Below are 21276 nucleotides of genomic sequence, written 5' to 3'. Positions count from 1 at the left end.
AGAATACTCTGGCCATCATGGAACAAGCAACCCCAGAAGCGTTAATGGAAGCTCTCACCCACCAAGGCTCCCACATTGCTTAGACTGGACAACATTCTTTGTGAGCTTATGGGGTCTTTTAACACATTCTCGCAACAACCTCATATATTTCCAAAATCACTCTGCAAACCCTCCCATGAGTATTCCTTCTGAGCCCGCTGCCTCTGATCAATCCCACCGGCCGTACTGAGAGCCTCATGTTCCTCCACCGAGTGAGAGGAGGCACTGAGTAGGCCCTACTTACGCTCACTCAGAGCTCAAGTTCCATTGGTCCTATTCTGTAGAGTTTAGAATTCTGGCAGTGGGATATTACTGTGCTCAGGTTTTTTGTTTTTTTTTATAAAGGGGCTTTCTTAGTCGCTCAAGGACGAGCTCGCGGCCAACCCTCCTCACTCGAGGACTTATTTTCGGCATCCATCCGGCTAGACAATCGCTTACAGCAAAGAGGAAGGGAGAGGGGGGTGAGAGCTCACAGACTGGCGTCCTCCGTGGGCCCAGCGCCGTAATCCATTCCAAGATATCCTGAACTCCTGACCACCTCCTCATCACCCCACACTGCTTTGAGTGACCCCAAGCAATGTAGCAAAACTAAATCAAACCCCCAGGAACGTCATCACCATTTTGAACCAATAATTGTGTATCTATTGTGGACAACCAGGCCATTTCATTGCCATATGTTAAGCTTGGTCGAAAATGAGTCAAATGATGCAAATATTGGTGAAGAAATATGCCAAAGTGCAGTAGCCAGTTTAGCAGCTTCTCTGTACAGGAGGTTAATGAGGAAAGCAATTTTGGATTTGAGTTGTTTTGTAGGCGGCACCATGGAGCAGCTGGAAAGCGTTGTCATCACAGTTCTGAGGTCCCGGGTTCAATTCCGGACCCGCCTGTGTGGAGTTTGCATGTTCTCCCCGTGCCTTGCATGGGTTTTCTCCAGGTACTCCAGTTTCCTCCCGCATCCCAAAAACATGCATTATTGGACACTCTAAATTGCCCCTAGGTGTGATTGTGAGTGCGGCTGTTGTTTATCTCTATGTGCCCTGCGATTGGCTAGCAACCAGTTCAGGGTGTACCCTGGCTCCTGCCCATTGACACCTGGGATAGGCTCCAGCACTCCCGTTACCCTTGTGAGGATAAGTGGCTAAGAAAGTGGATGGATGGATGGATGGATGGATGGATGGATGATGGATGGATGGATGGATGGATGGATGATGGATGGATGGATGGTTCTTTGTATGGGAAGATGGGTTGGGCAAAGACTGCGGGCTCAGGAGGAATACTCACGGGAGGGCTGCTGGAGTGCCACTGGTTTCATGTTGGCCAGAGTATTTTGTCACGATCAGTAATCGTCGATATAGGACTGGACCCAAAAGCAGACTGAGGTGATGAAAATTGTTTATTTTGAGTTTGAGTTAATTAGATATTTTGAGTTAATTCAGTGTTGGAGGTCTGTGAGGACAAGGAGCAGGCAGGAGGCGAGAGCATGAACAGGTTGAAGAGCTTGATGGCATGGTTGGAGTGGGGATCCAAGCGGGAGACATGGGAGGAACAGTGGAAGTGGAGGAGAAAACAAGAGTACAACTATGGGTTGCCAGGTAATTCACTTACACGGAGGAGTAGTGGTTGTCAAGGGAGTCGACCTGTGCACCACCAATGAGTGCGGATACTCATCAAACAAACAAACCCATTACATGATAATATTAGTCAGTCAAGTTACATGATGTTATTAAAATAAACTGCTAAACATTAGTGTAGTTCAAGCCCTACTTCGTGCAGGCTTGACGTGCCAAACACAATAAGTACCTGAACATGGAAACAAGCACACCATTCTCAAGTACACGCCTATAAAGACTGTATATATACACTTTTATGTACGCCTTCACTTTGGATGGTGTCATAACCACTGATCTTCCAGACATTGCAAATGATTGTCTCCTGCAAGTCAATGCTGACTCACTTGTAATAATTGTGAATTTAAGTGTAATTTGCTTACTGTACCTTTATGGTATACAGTAACACATGACAATACTGGTTGGTTAAAATTGTGGCCTTTACGTAGCATCAGTCCATATCACAGCATTCTGCTGGGGAAGAGTCTATCAGTATCGGACCTGTACACTTTTCTACATTCACTTTACTAGAATACTATTAGAACGTCACCACATCTGTCGACACAATTATAAATGGATTGCCTTATACTGCCATGAAAATGAAGTTAACAGCTCAGTCACACACTGGACCATCGAACGCAGCTGGGGGGACACTTGCTCAAGGACACTTTGGGTTAAGGAGACAACATGGGATCAAAGGCGCAACTTTTGGGTTGTGGGAAAAAGATTCAGGCAACTGAGTCAAGACTACTCTACTGTCCAATCATGAGGGTTGAGGTGACATACTCTATGTATTCTATACTTTTCAGTGCTGTTTCCACTATTATCTAAAAGACCAGAACATGAAACTGGTTACTAAAAAAGGCCATTGGCATCTATGTTTCACAACATGAAACAGTTGTCCCTACCCACAATATATATTTTTGAATGAAATCTAAAATTTGACATTTTTTTTAAATGAATATATGGCTGTTGCTTCTAAATGTTACACCGCCATACAAATGCAGAGCTTGTCCGTCAAATTTCTCACAGTTCTCCAGTGAATCATTCCAGTTTGACCATGGTTTGGTGTCCAATCTCAGTTACTAAATGGCTAATTAGCAAAATGAAAAAAAACCCCGAAAAAATATGGCAAGCATCTGCACGGCATGCTTTTTCCGGAGGTTGTCGTGCTTATTTATCACACTGGCTGTCATTTTTTTTTGTCAAGATAGCTGCCACTGCCATAACTCAAATGAGCGTGAGGTCAGTGAAAATTGACAGACACACTATTGAGGAATTGCTACATGTATTTTTAAAGACCACAAGAACAGCTAATGATGTACATGACAGAAGACCACTAATGAACTATTTATGTGTGAGTGATTTTTTTTTTAATTTTATGACTGATTTAGACTGGAGCCACAACAAAAATTCTGGTCAACCCTTCTTTCAGTGACACGTGTTGAAGTGCTGGATTTGCATCTAATTTAATTGGCAAAAGGATTATTTTTTCAACACCTTTAGTAGTCATTTTTTCACAAAATGCAGAAATTTCTGCTACCTATGCATAATTTCCTTATTTGCAACACAGTGCAAATGCATCAAGGGGAAACATCTTAGTAACTTTGAAACAGCAAAAGTTGTAACTCAACGATAACTAATTGGACCGTGCAACACCATTTTTCTTCTTCAATGGTTAGTTTACTCAATGTAGCGTTGGCTTTTGTTGAATACTATATTTTTTTTTTTTCAATGTCCCTTTGGGGCTCCGTACCAGAGCAAGGATTTGGTGGGATTTTTTTTTTTCAATATTTGTATGTGATGTCGGTTCACCTAGTTGTAAAACAAACTCAAGATTTGCAAATTGAAGGTTTCTGGTTCAGCCTCAACGTGACAATCCATCCTTGTGTCTTACATTTGCAAACAAAACATTCCAGATATACTAAGCAAGGTCAGTAAAAAACGTAATCGTATGATTATCATGCATTTTATTGAAAAAAATGCCAAACAATACACAGGTATTGTGAGGTCAACAAATATACTAAACTTATTCTCAATATTTTTTTTTTTGTACAAACGTCTCTAAATTCATCAACAAACAAAAGTACACTAAGTACTGATCACAAAATGCAGTTAGTAGTAAATTTGTTTGGTCAAATTGGATGGTTACATTCATGTGTAAACGTTAATATGATGATACATTGTCCATTCCTCCTTTGCATCAGTGCAGCGTGCTGCTGCAGGACTCGGAGGTCAACCCTGTCTACGTTGGTTTGAACACAATCCTTGAGTGGGAAAAAATATGACAAAAGCTTTTTTTTTTTTCTGAATGATTGCAACCCTGTATACTTTTTGGCTTAAACCACCAATAATGGATTATTGTGAAGGGAATTTCCTGATCTTTTAGACATCAACCATGCACCTGCTTCAAAATGTGTAAATAAAATAATTTTATGACCCAGTCGGTATTTCATTATTTATGCTCTTGTACTGCAGTGATAGCTCAATTTAGAGCATGTGTAACAGAATACTTCACGGAAAAGAGAATCTTCCTCACAGCTACATTTGACCTCTTTTTTATTCTAGACATGTTCCACATGATATTTTCACATGGAAAACGCATGTAGTAATTTGAGAAATGACTGGACGAAGCAATTACATGAGAAATACTGTGCATCTCAGTTCTTTTCACAACCAAAACCCAAAACGAACAAACAAAGAAAATTACATGGAAAACCCGATCGTTGTAGGTTCTTTCCCGACACCTGCACACAGATTTCATATTAACTTACACTGTTTATTTGCATTGACATTGACGAGCAGCAGACAAAATATTATAACTCTCATACAAGACCTTGGGTAATGTACTTGTGCAAAAAATGTTTGTACAAGTAAATTGCTTTGCGTTGACAGAATAATTATGTAAACTGTAGTAAACTTCAGGATAGGTGAAGGTAATTTTACATATCGAAAACCCCTAACTATCCTGAAAGGTTATGTCAAAATTATGTTTGCTTCCAGGGGCTTAAGGATAAGTCCAAGATAATGGAAACATTTTAGAAGCTGGTTCAGGGTTATCAATTTATCCACTAGTTTGTTTGGACCCTGTAACTTGCTCTGCCACCTGCACACTCTCCGCCAGTCCGTGTGATTCGCCGGGAGCAACTTCATGCCGTGAGTCCAACAATCCAGTGGAAGAAGCCTCTGCCCCGGAGGGAAGTGGTGACTCCGCCTGGTGAGATGCAGGACGCTTCTGGTCAGCCAAAGGGTTGGTGAGGCCCAAGCAGGTCAGGGCATCCAGCGTGCCGTCTGGGTCCACCATCATATCAATGACTGGCCAAGGAGAACAAACATTCAAAAGTAACTGCTTAGTTTCAATGTCATGTCATTATCTAAGCCACTTATCCGCACAAGGGTAACGGGAAAGCTGGAGCCTTTCCCAGCTAGCTTCGGGCGAAAGGCAGACTACACTCTGAACTGGTCGCCAGTCAGTCGCAGGGCAGATATCGACATCATCACTGAGCGGGAATCAATCCCACGCTGCTTGCACCAAAGGCAGGCGTGTGTACCACGACACCATCAGTGACTTGCTCAATTTGAATTGATTCCAAATTAAATCCAATAAATTTGCACATGACAACAGGCACAATTTATTTTAAGAAAAATAAACTGTCAAGACTCTGTTTCACTGAATATTATTAACCACACATTAGTGTTGTTACAATCACACCTAGGGGCAATCTATAGGCTCCAATTAATGCATGTTTTGGGGATGTGAGAGGAAACCCACGCAGGCAGGAGGAAGAACATGCAAACTCCAAACAGGACGGATTTGAACCCTGGTCCTCAGAACTGTGAGGCCAATGATATAACCAGTCGCAACACCATGCCAGAAATGTAACCCCATGTTTACTAAACTAAAGTGAACCCCGTTACTTTACTGAAATTGGCTAAACATACTTTTCCACATGAAAACATAAAGTTTATTATATCCATACCTAGCAGTTGTCTTTCCACTCTTTTTAGGTCTTGAATGATAGTGGAAATCTCCTGGTAAAAACAACAACAACAATAAATGTGAACAGGTCTTATCTATGGTGATGGAGTAGTTCAATCTTGCATGTAAAATAGTGTCTCTGTACGCACACATCACTGCTTTCTTTATGAGCCCTTGCACTGTCAGCAAGCCAAGCACAGCTTTTCAGTGGTTCGTATAAGTCAACTGGACTGGGTTGAGACAGAATTTATGACTATGTTGCTGAGTGAAACATTAATCCTGAGGAGTAAGACTCTAGAGCGCCATCTGATGTTTTTCTCTCTACTTCTAAACAGGAATTCAGCCGAGCATTCTAAATAATTACGAACCCCCCCCCCCACACACACACACAGAAATGTATTCTGTCAACACTTTCTATGACTCCCGGCAAAAAGAATCCAATATTTTGTGGTTACTGTTATAGGATACAGATTTTCTACTCAAAGGCATTAATTCCTTTCTGTGAAAACCAATTGGATTACTAGTGTAAACAGATTATATGACATATCTCATTATATGAGCCATGATAAATTGCTTTTTAATACGATGTCATTTTGTACGACTCAACAGCACAGTAATAACAAACAAAATACAGGAAAGTGTCTGGTCATGCAATAGAATACCCGAAGGGTTATGAGTTATTTACTGTCCAGTGTATACTTGACAATATTTAGAATATAGCTTCCACCCACTCACATGTGAATTTGAAAGAAATGCACGATTTAAACAGAAAATGGAACTGTTTTTGCCATTTTTTACTGGAGTATATAAAATGATCAATTGTGAGCAGGCAGGAATATCACCTTGTTGGAGCACCTCAACAGCAAGGAGTCATGCTCTGCCTGAAGTTTGCTCTCAATCTCCTCCCATTTGCAGTCTTTATCCTTGAAAAGGATCCTTAAGTTTGAGAAGCAGTAAAAAAAAATACAGATGGATAAAACCAAAATGCATGAAATGATCCTTTATGTAGCCCTTCCCATTAGATTAATGAATCATATAATTTCATTTATGTGACGCACAATGTTGTCACAATGAAGGAAAAGCATGTCAGTCATCATCATGTGGATGATAATGTACAAGATTTAGTACATACTGGCTGTTGTGTGGACTTTTCTGATGTGTCATTCATATTAGCTTAGCTGGCCTCGTTTCAGCAAATATTAAAAATAAAAACAGCACATTTCATGATTCAATATACAGTATTTCTGTCCTATACTTACAATTTTCTTGGACCAGCATCTATCATAAAATCTTAAACATCAACATGTGTGAATGCTTATTGTGATGCAGTATGGCACTCACCTGATTTTGCTGACCGTTTTGTCGACAGATTGCCGTATTCTATTTGAAAGTTGATTCACAGATGGTAGAAGTAAACTATCTAGCAATGCCTGTTAGATGAAAAAATGTTTTTTAACACAAGGAAATTTACAAATGCTTGAAACATAACCCTAACCCACATCATTTAACTGGTGCTACACTATATCAGTATATTGTTGAAAAAATATGAAACATTATTGTGGCAAGTTTGGATAATTATAAACCAACGAGACGTCCATGCATTAACACCATAAACGGTACATGGCAAATGCACCCCCCCCACCTCCTTTTGGTTCAAGAAAAATGTGTGTGTGTTTGTTAAATGCCTCCTCTAGTATTCAGTTTGCTGTAAATCAAGGGTGGGCAAACTGGTGCTCAGGGGCCACATTTATTTTTTTTGCATTTTTTTTGGGGGTGGGGGCATAATTTTTATAGATGAGATAGAAACAAGTTACAATACGATTTTTTGTTAAATTCCATGCATCCATTTTATTTGCTGCTTATCCTCACAAGAGTGCTGGGGCCTATCCCAGCTGCCATTGGGCAGGAGGTGGGGTACACCCTGAACTGGTTGCCAGCCAATCGCAGGGCACATGGAGACAGACAACAGTTGCACTCACAATCACACCTAAGGGTAATTTAGAGTGTCTAATTAATGTTGCATGTTTTGGGGATGTGGGAGAAAACCAGAGTACCCAGAGAAAACTCACGCAGGCAAGGGAAAGACTTCACATAGGCTGAGCCCGGATTTGAACTGTGAACTGTGAGGCTAACGCTCTAACAATTTGCTTCACTGTGCTGCCTTGTGTTATTTATGATTAATGTAATTTTAATAAAATAGTTGTACATGTTTTTCTTCATTTTGTTTTATTATTTAAAATAATTCAATTAAACAACTATTTAATTATGTAAAAAACATTAAAAAAAAAATCAACCAATCATGTAAATGCTCAGTGTGCCATATGTTGCCCATCCATGCTGTAAATCCAGCATTGGTATGCTCTACTTACTCAGTAATGTATTGTTGCAATAATGCATGTAACCCTATTTGTGGTGTTCTTAATTTGTTAATAGTCTTGAAGCCCAAGTCTGCACTACAGCCCTATCTTGCTATTATGAGAGGCAATACACACTTTGATGTTAATCAATTTTTTTCATATTCAAAGCGAGACTCACTTCATGCTGGTTCCATGTTTGTCGCCGAATGGCGCGAGATCCTTGCGAACTGGAGGACCTTGGTCTCATTTCCACTGACTTCCCGGTTGCTCCCAGAGCAGTGCCACCATCTGTTGATGTACCGTGTCGGTCGAAGCTGTCATCACATTCCTCCAGCTACAACAACACAAATTCACCTCATTGTAGCGATGTGAAAATGTTGTTTAATTTTGCATTAAAACTAAATCCATGTTTATGAATCGATGTTCTGATGTATTGTCAAATATTTGGACAATACCACGATTGCAGGTTCAGTGGCTGCAGGGCTCACTGAGTCAATCTCTCCAGCTACATCGTGAATCTCTCTTGCTAGCATTGCTAGGTCTTTGGCAAGGTCCTGGCTGATCCTGTTGAGCAAATAAGGATATTAAAAATTACTTTTATAATGTGAATCCATAATCCTATTTCTTAGTATGAACCAAACACTTGAGAATGAGCACCTTAAGGTTTGTATAGCTGAAATTGTAATATAGGCAGTCGCACAAAACTTGGGAGTTTGACGTTGACATCATGCCTGCTACCTTACAAGAGCACCATTTGCTTTTATGACATTTAGTATATTCTAAAAGAAGTTGTGTGAAGAGAGGAATGTAAGAAGAAAAGAAAAACACTTTGTGCACAATTGCTACGTGAATGTGAAGTGAGCAGACTCACATTCTAAGAGAGTCAATGTTTTGACCTTTAGATGAAAAATGTGAGATATGTGAGATTCGCCTGTAAAAACAAAACCACCTTCATATTCCTATACAAGTTTGCATTTCAGTATCCAAGTTACATTTAGTAGGAGTGAAGTTAAGAACGCTAACTCGCCCATAATTGCCAATATTAGAGCAAGTTTGACCCTTCAAGATTATTTCTGTTGTTAAGAAATGGACCGCCAGCTTCCACTGTAGCCGATACCCTCATCTAAAGCACTACACAGCACAAATTTCATTATTTCTAATGTATTACACTGTACTTATTGTCATCCCTCAGTGAAATTCAACTCACACTCTTCGTGTTGAATGCCACACGTAAAACCAGATTACACACATCCAGGTATGAAAGAAGATAGTGAGCGTTAAAGAGTTGCATAGAGTGCTGCCCAACTTGAGCTCGATTGGTGGTGGGGTCGACGCCTTGCTTAAGGGCACCTTAATAGTAGCCAGGACGCACAATAGCATTCCTCCAGTATCTCGTTGCCCAACAAGAATTTGAACCGTCATTCTCCCTTACAGTTGAGCATCGTTTGTGGCATTTACAGTTAATGTTAGCATGCTAAATCAGCTCTGGATTATGTCAACAAGCTGTAGTATTCATAAAGAGAAGTTGACACCAAATTATGTTAGTGGCCAGAGGGATTCTGTGAGTTGATTCAATAATCATTTTCTCAGAAAAATAAATGCATGCATAATGGTAATAAACTGACAGAAATCCCTCTTTGAATAACTTTTAAATACGAGTTTACATTATCTTATGTTTTCCAACTCCACCTCCATACCTGGCTATCTCCTCACTGTGTGCTGTCCAGTCTCTCATATATTCATCCTGATCCGTACACGGGGTCTTCGGGCCTACAAAATTAGGAGCTGTTGGCCCTGAGCCTCCGAGCTGGGCCACTCGTGTGGATGGAAGTGGCCGCGTGTGGCCCTGTTTGGAGATATGGCGGTTGGAACCGTACTCGTCTTCTGAGGTGGAGGCGTACTCTACGGGGACACGGCGCCACCGAGTACTGGCTATGGAAAGAATGAAGGATTGGATCATGTTTGGGAATTTAAATAATTGTTGATTTGTACCGGAACAACAAAATGGCTTATCAATTAATTGGATCAAAAAGTTGACAGTTACGCATCAAAAAAGTAGTTTTCACTCACAAATACCTGCTGGTGTGGCCAGCCCGTACGAAGAGGTGGCTTTACCTTTGTCAGAGAGCTTGGAGGCACTGTTCGCCCTGGCTCTGGGTCCACATACAGAAGACACATTGGACCCTCTTGGTCCGTGTCTAGTAGCATAATCACCTGCAGTACTTCGAGCTCCCAGTGCTCTACTCCTGGACACAGTGGCTTCAGAGTCACTCTGGGCAGAAGGAGAACCAACCCTTGGTCTCCTTGGCTGCGCCAAAGCCTCTATCCTGGACATTCCTCTTTTTGCCAGTCCTGTCCTGGATGTGGAGCTAGCAGTTGAGGCCTCAGAGGCCACAGACATTCTCTCCAAATCTGCAGGGTCAGTGTCAGTTGAGTCACCTAGTCGGGCTCGTCGCAGTATTGATGCCCTTGTGGGCCTTGGCTTGGGGACATTAGTGGTTTTACTGGCTGGAAGGGAAAGAGGGGCCTGGTTGATCTTAGCCCTACTGGACTTGGTACTCGCCCCCACTGTAGTGCTTCCTGCCTGGGTTCTTGCTCGTGAACCTCTGATTTCCTGTGATTTAGGCTGGCTATCAGAGAGGAGTGAGTTAGAATTGACATCATCGTCTGTGAGGTCCAGAGAAGTCCAAGGCTGCTGAATACTCTGTGCTTTAGTCTTATCCCTCGTGTCTTGTGTCCCTCGACCAGCAGGTGGGCCTTTGTTGTTTGAGCAGACAATGGTTTTCTCTTTTTGCTGTCCTACAAGAATGCGCCGTTTTTGAACCATTCTCCTTGCTCCATCAGCCTGGCTTACTGTACTAGTTGTGTCCACATCAGACTCTGGTGACATGGAACCTTCAATGGACTGACTCGGTGGATCACCTTGGTCAGATACAGTGGTCTCTAAGAAAGCTGCCACTGCCTCAGAGTCTTTCTGTAGTGTCTCATTGTCGATGCCAGCCTCTATACTCGGGGGTTTGCTACCTGTGAGTCCATCAATGCGGGGTATCATCGCAATGGGCACATTGGAGCTCGGTTTCTCCACAGTAAAACTCTCCTGTCTCAAAAATGGTCTCCCACTACTCTCACTGATCTTATCTTCTTCCTTTCTCCTCCTCTGGACTTCGTCCGTTCTCCTCTCTCCACTCGTCTTTGGCCGAGGGGGTAGCTTTGCCAGCACACCTGATTGACTTCTTCTCCCATAACTGCTGCCCTGCGACTTTGCTGGTGAAGAGTGACTAGGGCTGCTATGAACAGGCAAATGTTCCCCCCTGGCTATTCTCCCCTCCTGGTTCTCCTTCTCTTGCAGTTCTGTGTCCTGTTTCTCTCCCATATCTGTGTGCATGCCACAACTTGGAGTCCTTCTTCCTTGAGTAACTTCCTCACTGGGAACCTGAGGCAGAGTTCTTCTTTTACGTTCTTTTTGACCAGATGAAGCAAAGGAATGATTGCTTTCACTTACATCTGTTGGGAAAAAAAAGTTTGATCTCAAATGAGTCTCACTGGTGTGTGTGTGTGCAGTACTTTAGGAAGAGTTGCACTCCCAGTACTATTTGCAGGTATTTCATCTTCCCACTTTCTGGCACATAAATAAAATACATTCATTGTATGTACGTATTTATTTTTTAAGTGAAACGTCCTTCTCGGCAACACTTCAGTACCTTTGTCCGTAACTAAACCATGACTCTCTGCACCAGACCCCTCTGGATCTGTCCTTACGTGGCTGGCGGCAAGAATAGCCCACTGTGAGACCCAACGAGGACCACCTACGACCAGGTCTTCAGGCCGTACCTGGGAAAAGACAACGTGGAAGGGTTATTTATATCGACTAAACAGGATTATATGGGAAACCTCAATCTGAAATTACAATGCCAGGACTCAATACCAAAACACACCAAATCAAAAAATTTAAGTAATTATTTTTGAGTTATAACAAAGCTACAAAATTCCATCACAATTGTTACTACAGTGTTTATTTCACCTTTTTGTGTTGTGCTTGTAATAAGGGTTATTTAGGTTAAACAAATATACTTAAAAGAAATGTCAAAACACATCAGTTCTGCATCCGGGTTTTTGTGATGTAAAGAAATGTGACTATGGATTCAACATTTTACCATCATTAATGTGATCTATACGACCTGTACATCTTAATTGAAAGAAAATTGAGAGGGTAAGCAAAACTGCACAACTGATATAATGTGGTTGGACAAGTGTGGATGCCCTCTGATAAATGGGGATGTGGCTGAGCTCAAAATTAGTCAATCACATTCAAACTCATTAGAGTCAGCACACACCTGCCACACTTTAAAGTGCTGCTGATTAACCTCAAATGTTAAAAAAAGGTTTCCCAATGACGTAGAATAAAAACTAGACTCTGTACAAACCCCTTTCACGTGGTAATTTGGATTCAACTTCCGGTCAGGGCAAAACATTGCTTTGGGTATTATTTCACATGAAAGTTGACACCCTTTGATATCCTTACAATTGTACATTGTGAAACATAATATTGGAATATGTTAGGTTTAGCTTTTTTGGTGTCAATATGGTTAATTGTTATTGGGCTATTACCTGTCAAAACCGTGCAGGCGGTTGCAAAGAAATAACATTTCACAGGTAAGTGTTTCAGTTTACATTCATAATTAATGATTATAATTATCCATCCATTTTCTTTGCCGCTTATCCTCACGAGAGTCGTGAGGAGTCCTGGAGCCTATCCCAGCGGTCAACAGGGAGGAGGCGGGATACACCCTGAACTGGTTGCCAGCCAATCGTAGGGCACATTGAGACAGTCGCACTCACAATCACACCGAGGGGCAATTGAGACTGTTTAATTAATGTTGCATGTTTTTGGGATGTGGGAGGAAACCGGAATGCCAAGCAAAAACAAACGCAGGCACGGGGAGAACATGCAAGCTCCGCACTGGTGGGACCGGGATCGAACCCACGTCCTCAAAACTGTGAGGCCAACACTTTACCAGCTGATCCACCGGGCCACCCATTATAATTCTGAATGTAGAAAATATATTACAATATTATGAAGGTTGGTACCTCCTATTACATATGTATGTGTCAATGTATCTTTTAAACCTTCCTGGGCATGCTGAAAATGTTTAGATTATATTCATGTCTCCAGGGATCCAAAACATCCCAAGTATATAGATTTATCGCATCGTTGTGTATTGTTTAACATGCTTTTTGCCCTGACCGGAAGTCAAGCCTGTTGACAATGGTGGAACCAATGTTGGATGCAGAGTGCGCAGTCTAGTTTTTATTCGACGTCATTGATGTTTCCTGACATATGTGTTCTTTCTTGCCAAACCCCGAGGGTTATGTGCGAGCACTAACTTGTATTTTGAACTATTCATAATGCCCTCTGAGATCTAAGTTCTTGGCCCCAATTCCAGTGGAAGAAACCAATTCCCAAAGCACAATATTAGTAACCCAATACTCATTGTAGGTATCACGTCCTTTTTGTAATGAATCATTAGTTTTGTGTTTGCATGAAGTGCTCACAAAGTCTGACCTTGGTTTCATCTGACCAGAACACATTTTCCACATGGATATATATATATTTTGTTTTTGCAAAATGCTGCTAGATTTACTCAAGGAACAGTCAAAAAGTAATGTGCCCAACATAATTTAACCTACTAATAATTGATTTGAATTGATTAAAATTTTACGATTTGTAGTTTTGATATTTTATTCCAAAAATGTTCCATTTAAGACCGTCCTCTTCCTGTCAGCCATTTTAGAAATGACGTCATTGTTGGATGACCGTCAGAAGCAGAGAGCTGTGATTGAATTTCTTCCGTTTGAAGGACAACTACACCTAAACCTTTTCAGAAGGTCACAAAATGTTAAAGGGGTTAATTTTACGTCATTGGTCATGACACCTGATGGTGATGTCATCAGTGGTGATGCTACGATCTTCTCTGATCAGTGCCTCGACCCTTGTACTATTCCCTAAATTAATCGCTGAAGATGATCTGCCGCCCCTTTACTTGTTACGAAGGTCACTCAAAGGAGGCTCTTGTTCTTCGTCTTTGATCCTGGAGACCCACGTTTTGACTGTTCTCAATCTAGCCTGTTGCAACATCACAGCCCACTGCTTCTGACGCGCATCCAACAATGATGTAATATCCAACATGGCTGATGGGAAGAGAGAGGAAAACTAAACTTTTTAAATAAACCCTCAAACATGATTTTAGACTATATACACAAACATATAGATGCACTGTACACATGCAAATGCTGTACATATACGTATGATAATCTTTTCATTACGTTGTATTAATTTTGCACCTCATTTTCCGTGAAGCCAGGTTTTCCTCTTTCTCTAGTGGCAGACCTCTGGGAGGGGATGTCCTCTTTTAGGGCTGCACTCGCCATTCTGGAAACTTGCACAGTCTCTAGTTCATCTACACCAAACACCTGGAAGATACAGATTCAAAAAACAAAACGAAACACAATTTACATCAAACATGTTAAAATGGTCGACACTGGTTAGCGTATCCGCCACACAGTTACGAGGACCGGGATTCAAATGCGGGCTTGCAAGTATGAGTTTACATGATCTCCCTGTGCATGTGCGGCTTTTCTCTGGCACTCTGGTTTCCTTCCACATCCCTAAAACATGCATGATATGTCAACTGAAGACTCTAAATTCCCCATAGGTGTTAATGTGAGTTTCAATGACTGTGAGTTTATACATATGTGTCCTGCGATTGCCTGGTGACCAGAGGTTCAGGGTGCACCCAGCCTCCATCTTGTAGAATAAGTGTTGCGGAAAATGAATGCATGGATGCAAATATGAGTTTATTTATAATGAACTTTGGGACAACATATGTTGTTGTTTCCTTCCCACCTTGTCAATCATTTTACGAGCCTCTTTTTCTTCCTGATCTCCATTTTCCAGCTCAATAGTGTACGTCCCTCTGTCGCTACAATCATCTCCTTGTTGATAGCACTCATCACGACTGTTTTGTTGGTGCGATGCCGCGCTATGTTGCCTTCCTACAAAGCCAACCGACACCTTTGTGCTTGAAGAGCGGCGGCGGCGTGCCGGACTTTCCTCCTCCGCAAAGAGCCCCTCAGGCACATTAGCGCGCACTTCCCTGATCTTCATTCCAGCTCCGCCCCAAAGCCCCAACGAGTGCTCCTCCAGAGCAGCAGCCCTGCGTTGTTCTCCAAGTGCGTTCTCGGAGTCGCTCTGTGTGCCATCGTCATGTTTGCTGTCTGACATGGAAGAATGGCAAATCAGCTTCTAGTGAGGACAACACCATGTTACTCTAGTTGTGTTGTGCGTACTGTACATGCAGTACCTTTAAGACTCCTGAGTTGAACAGGTACATCACTCTTCACACTTTCCCCACCATCTTCTACAACCGTTTCTTTGACAGTCAAAGGCAGCTCATTCTGAGCCAGCCAATCAGCGACTTTGACCTCTGCTGCCACCATGGCTGTCTGAAGCGGACTCAGTTCCTCTCCCACTCCCCTTTTCGGACGTGGTCTTGTGTCTAAACCCAACTTCGCCACTCGATCTTTGACTGTCACTTTGCCCGATGCTCCATGGTCAAATTCTATGGTGTAGGATGCATGACCATGTACGGGCTCTGTGGCAGATGAAGTACCAGCCTCTTGATCTTTTGATAAGGCTTCCCCGCTCACTTTACCTTCTGGGGGAGCATCTTTGGTTGGAATTTCAAAGTAACTGGGCTCCTGAGTAGAGGGTATTGGCACGGGAGACTTTGGCATTTCTGCACTCTTCGTAGTGTCTGTCAGACCAAATACAACGGCATGGTGGTTCATATTTAACACTGAAATCTGGTCATTTGGTTTGTAGTTAATGAATTAAAATACTCTACATTGCAGCTGATAAGCTACAAATCAAAGGACTACTTATACAAGACCTTGTTATGAATTCATACTGTATCTCACTGAGGCCCCAAAGAGGGGTTGCATCAGGAAGGGCATGCAGCGTAAAAACAGCGTCAAAGAAATATGAGCATTCATCTGAGATGTCACGCTGTGGCGACCGCTAACGGGACAAGCCGAAAGAAGCTTAACTACTTTTACTGTATAAACAGCTGATTATAAGTGTGTGTGTGTATTTTTTCATCTCCCCCCCCCCCACCTCATGTACCTATTTGAGCTTTTTCACGATTCCGTTCCAAATTCTTTTCTTCAGGCTTTCCAGAATGATCCTCAGCAGCTCCATCACCCCACCAGGCAGGCTGTCCATAAAGCGGTGTTCCCCTGTGCAAAACCGCTACATCTAGAACACACAAACCAAAACAAAACAAAAAACATGACTGTTCTTTCCACAAAATATGAAAAGAAGGCAGAAGGACATGTATATTAAGACAACTGAAATGGAAATGAGAGTACAAGAACATTAAAGCAATGCAAGAACTCAAACAGCATTGCAGGCTGTGCACCTTGCACTGTATCCTAGTAACTAACCTGTCATCTTTTCCTCCATCCTGCCAGGCTCTGGGGCTTTAGCAGAGGCTGCCTCGCACACAGGTGCTGATGCCTCAGAGGGTTTCCCTTCTGATTTTGATGACTCACCCCCCAGAGGCCTTCTCTGGCTGAGCTGAAGCTGGCTGCTAAACTTCTCATGCTCAAAGGAAGGAAGAAGTAGTTTTAAGATGAGACGTTAAAAACAATCATGAAACAAAATTTAAAAAAATGAAAATATTCAGAGAATTTTGGAAATAATACATTATGTGCAGTATATTGGTTGAAAGATTGTAGAGCATAACCTGCCACTTGCACCTGGACATCTCAATCAAGGACAACAATAAAACAGATGCAATATTATTTATTAAAAAGCACCATTTATTCATATATTCTAATAATAGATGTTATTTCATTGTGCCGAATGAAGTGGCCACTGAGTGTACTTTTCTTGTATCCTTTCAAATCAGTCATGGTATGACGTATCAAAGCTGGCATGAATTCACTTTAAAGACATGGATGAAAAAATGCTCGTTACACCGGTAGTTTTATGTAACGAGTCAAACTTTTTAGTAGATATAAAAAATGGCACGGTGGATTAAGTGGCTAAGAAAATGGATGGATGGATTATTTCTTCAGGCACCACTTTGGCGCAGCTGTAAAGCGTTGGTCTCACAGTTTGAGGACCTGGGTTTAATCCCGGCCCCGCCTGTGTGGGGTATGCATATTCTCCCCGTGCCTCTGGTTTCCTGTTACATCCAAAAAATATGCAACATTAACTCGTGACTCTAAATTGCCCCTAGGTGTGATTGTGAGTCCGACTGTTGTCTGTCTTCACGTGCCCTGTGATTGGCTGGCAACCAGTTCAGGGTGTACCCTGCCTCCTGCCCATTGACAGCTGGGATAGGCTCCAGCACTTCCGCGACCCTTGTGCGATTAAGCGGCTCAGAAAATGGATGGACGGATCATTTCTTCAATCTCCACATAGAGAGGAAGTCTCACCTTAAGAGCCTCTTCAGGTATATGCAGCTCTCCACGTACAACAGTGAACAAGTTTATATGTGGGACAAGTTAAGGTGAAAGTGCGTATTTCATAGGGACAAACATGTGGTGATATCCTGATGTATAATGCAACAAAGTGAAGAGTGAAGCATTTCACAAGGCAGTGTTGTTGAAATGTACCGGCCTTCTGCCATGCTCCCCAACAGAGGATTGAAGAACACACTCAAAGGATATCGTAACCGAACCTCAGTTTGTCATCGATCTTCAGTGTGACGTACATTTGCTCCTGTACTCTGACGTCATTGACAAAGGTCTGCAGAAAAAAACAATGTTGTGGTTTAGCCAACACTACATAAAGTAGTTGAACAGATTACAGATACAATTTGAAGACTGCCTGACAAATTTGTACCTTTACAGGGATAACAAATTCTGTGATAGAAGTAAAAAGAAGCATTGCATATTCATATGGAGCGTTCTTTGACGTTGTTCAATTATTTTTCAGAATTGCTGTGAGAAATCAATGAACTGATTAGTCTTTACATTGATGATTACTCATCTATACATCCATCCATCATCTATTGAACCATTCATCCATCCATCTATGGTGTAATTTTGTTGATTTACATGTCTTGTGTTGAGAAATCATACCATTTCAAAGTATGTCAATGGTAAAATAAAGACAGATTTCAAATAAAATTTCTGTTTTGGGTGGCACGATGGCTCAGTTGGAAAGCTTTGGCCTCACAGTTCTGAGGTCCCTGGTTCAATCCCGAACCAACCTGTATGGAGTTTGGATGTTCTCCCCGTGCCTGCATGGGTTTTCCCCGGGCACTCTTCTTAACTCCCACGTTCCAAAAACATGCAACATTAATTGGACACTCCAACTTGACCCGAGGTGTGATTGTGACTGTGGCTGTTTGTCTCGATGTGCGCTGTGATTGGCTGGCAACCAGTTCAGGGTGTACCCTGCCTCCTAGCTGTTGACAGCTGGGATAGACTCCAGCACTCCCTCGTGACCCTTGTGAGGACAAGCTGCTAAGAAATGGTTGGATGGATTTCTGTTTTCCAAAGTTAACCTGCACTAAAACCTCTTTTCACGATGTACAGTATATTATTTGGAGTTTAAATGTGGCAATTGAACAAAGTCAAACAAGTGGAAAAGTTATATGCCTCTCATTTCAAAAAGATCAACTCACATCATTTATGAAAATGTTTGAGGGAATTTAAGGAATTTACCCCGTTTAAGCTGCCCAGGTCCTTAACCTTGTGTTCATCTGTATCTGCGTCATAGTTGATAACAGCATGTTGTTTGTCCACACTGCGGGACTAAACCACATCAAATCCAGCCAATCACTGTTAGCCAAAATCATCTCTATGTCAGATTATAATACAGTGGGAGAGAAGTTCAGTGCAGATATTATGTACCTGGAGCATGAGTTCACAGTCGTCTCTCCCTACGAAGATCATCTCTCTGGGGAGACGATGACGCGTCCCACCGCCGCTGACTAGGAACCAGGACGTCAGACTCATAGCTGCCTTTCAAGATCTCCTTTGACCTTTAATGCAGCGTGCTGAAAATGAAAGACTTAGCAGTTAAATCTACAACAACCTTTGTAATAACTACCTAATTGAATGATGTCCGGTACAAGTGCTGATTCAAAAATGTTCTGTTTTAATGGTACAAAATACAGTGAAGGGCACCACTCCTGATTCGTAGTTCTCATGTCTGCTTCAAAGTTCTGTGATTTTAGGTTCAAATCATGGCTCCGCCCTTCCTGTGTTGAGTTTGTACACGTTTACCCTCTGCTTGTTTGAGTTTTCTTTGGTTACTCCAGCACAAGTGGTACAGAATATGGAAAAAAAATGCATAGTAAATATAAATGATAAAAAAGGAATCACATTTCCTCAGAGACACTCACTAAAGGAGAAATTGTGAGAGGATGAGTCGAACAGCTCATTAGTAAAACTGCTCAGAGTCAGGGCAACTCCATCAAGGAAACATTTACACACGTGAACGTGGGGTAGATTTTCTTTCCTTTAAACAATTGCTTTCCTTGAAGTCCTCCTATTCACAGTAAACAATATACAGTTTTATCAGCGTAAAAGCATAACAGCCTCTGTTTTGACTCGAACAATTAGCTGGACTCGGTGAATGCTGCAACAGCACACAGGCCTCCTTGCTGACTCATGGCTGAATCATTGTAGTGGGCCGTATCCATGCTGGTCCATGCAATATATGGGACTGATTTTAGAACATCATCTCCGTCCAAACTTGACAGGCTGCCTCCTCTTGGGGAGGTGTAGCGGTGGCGCCCAGGCTTAGAGTGGCCTACATGTCTCCATTAGATGCTCGACTGCACATCCATGCTCAGATGCAATGAGAGTAATTTTTCTGAAGATGACAACACATCAAAGGGGCTTGAGAAGGGGGGTCAGCTGACGGCTAGTCAGCCAATGACAACGCCTGCAAATTAGCCCAGTTAGGCCATATTTCACATGAAGGCGTAAAATATTCTTCAGAAAGAAATGTTTGTTAATGAACACACACGATCAGATGTGCCACAGTTTATGCGCGGTTTACTATTCGACACAAGCCTTGGTTGCGTTTTTAAATCCGGAAGCTACCGGGGTCGAATGATCCTGCAAGTACGCACAACCTCGCTGGGATACACTTGCTATTTGAGGTAATTGCAGCTTCTTTGAGAAGATGGTACAAGATCAGAGATTTTAAAACAGGTCTATCTATCTGCTGCTGTTGACACAACATTATCCAGTTATGGTCCACATAAAAGACGAGCGGTCTCATAAGATGCGTACAACGCGATGCTCGTCTCGCCGCATCCCTCGGGAGTCCGCAGAAACGAGCTTCAGTCCGCATCAGGACCCGGACGTTTTGGTTGTAAACAAACCCGGTGGAGCAAACGGTTCACTCACCAGCTGCTTGCACGGTGATCAGCATCCGATACGAACTAGATTTATGGACCAAGCTGAAGCTGTTGGTGCTTCTTTATCTGTTCGTGGCCGCCAAGCCCAATAAGCATTACAGTATCTTCGCCTCGCGATGGCGCTGTGTGTTCATTTTAGAGAACATGACACTTTTCGTATCAGCCACTCGGTAGCAAGCCTTGGTTTGCCTTTCCAACCCTATGAATTCGTCCTCAAATTAATGTGAAAAAAGTAGATTTTTTTTGGGGGGGTGTTGTGATCGCACAACGCACAGTTCGGACATGATAAAAAAGTAAACCTCGTGAAAATCCGTTGAGAAATAAGCAAGTTATAACTTAATTTCAATGGTCATGGATTGCTCTTGACCTTTCCAACATGGCTGACGCGTAGGCACACTTTTCCGAGCTGTTAAAACACGAGAATATTGTTTTACCTGTGGTCAGACCTGCTCCACGAGTTTCCAGCTTTGTTAACACCTTTGGCCAGGTAATGCTTTATTTTACAACCCTGAAACCATCTAACAGGATGACATTTGACCACATGGTGATGCTTCAATGCCTCCTCCTGTATGATATGACTCGCCAGGGACTTGTCCACTTGTAATAGTGTGAACTGGTTCGCTATTAACTAATATAATTAGACACTTGTACCTATCACTAGCTATTTGAATAGCAAAGAGGATTTCAGACAATATGACATTTCTCCATGAAGTATCTTATGCCAAGATAACTCGTTTTTTTTTTTTCCTGAAATAAGTGACATGGCCTGAAAAAAACTTTTAATCTTACCAAAAATAGATTATTTTCAAACATAGTCAAAACTAATTAAAATTAGATGCATCACCCAA

The 21276-nt window shown here is 42.0% G+C and overlaps 1 protein-coding gene across 4 annotated transcripts; it reads right to left on the bottom strand.

The window, feature by feature from the left end:
- Window positions 1-3650: 3650 nt before the first annotated feature.
- Window positions 3651-20523, bottom strand: cep170ab (centrosomal protein 170Ab). Of its 4 annotated transcripts, XM_061830832.1 has the most exons (20): window positions 20418-20523; window positions 18909-19054; window positions 18720-18809; window positions 17718-17796; window positions 17484-17542; window positions 16485-16644; window positions 16165-16296; window positions 15695-15796; window positions 15344-15601; window positions 14887-15257; window positions 14325-14453; window positions 11684-11813; window positions 10098-11486; window positions 9680-9914; window positions 8438-8546; window positions 8161-8316; window positions 6967-7055; window positions 6468-6561; window positions 5627-5678; window positions 3652-4961 (listed from the first exon to the last, which is right to left on the bottom strand). In XM_061830832.1, the coding sequence occupies exons 2-20, from the start codon at window positions 19011-19013 to the stop codon at window positions 4711-4713; spliced, it is 3990 nt and encodes a 1329-aa protein (XP_061686816.1). In that variant the 5' UTR covers window positions 19014-19054; window positions 20418-20523; the 3' UTR covers window positions 3652-4710. The 4 variants fall into 4 exon arrangements, with proteins under 4 accessions (XP_061686815.1, XP_061686816.1, XP_061686814.1 ...); XM_061830831.1 differs by having other exon boundaries at window positions 3651-4961; window positions 8441-8546; window positions 15344-15796; XM_061830830.1 differs by having other exon boundaries at window positions 15344-15796.
- Between the last annotated feature and the right edge of the window lie 753 nt (window positions 20524-21276).

This window comes from Syngnathoides biaculeatus, chromosome 9, assembly GCF_019802595.1.
Source record: "Syngnathoides biaculeatus isolate LvHL_M chromosome 9, ASM1980259v1, whole genome shotgun sequence".
NCBI classification, from domain to species: Eukaryota; Metazoa; Chordata; class Actinopteri; order Syngnathiformes; family Syngnathidae; genus Syngnathoides; species Syngnathoides biaculeatus.
Note: the sequence above shows the minus strand (reverse complement) of the source record. Positions and strands in the feature narration are given on the sequence as shown.

Coding starts and splice junctions, on each gene's coding strand:
- cep170ab (XM_061830830.1), bottom strand. CDS start 19,013: ATGAGTCTGACGTCCTGGTTCCTAGTCAGCGGCGGTGGGACGCGTCAT. Junction 15,258..15,343: donor TCAACTCAGGAGTCTTAAAG/GTACTGCATGTA, acceptor CTTCCATGTCAG/ACAGCAAACATGACGATGGC. Junction 6,562..6,966: donor AAAACGGTCAGCAAAATCAG/GTGAGTGCCATA, acceptor CTCAAACTTAAG/GATCCTTTTCAAGGATAAAG.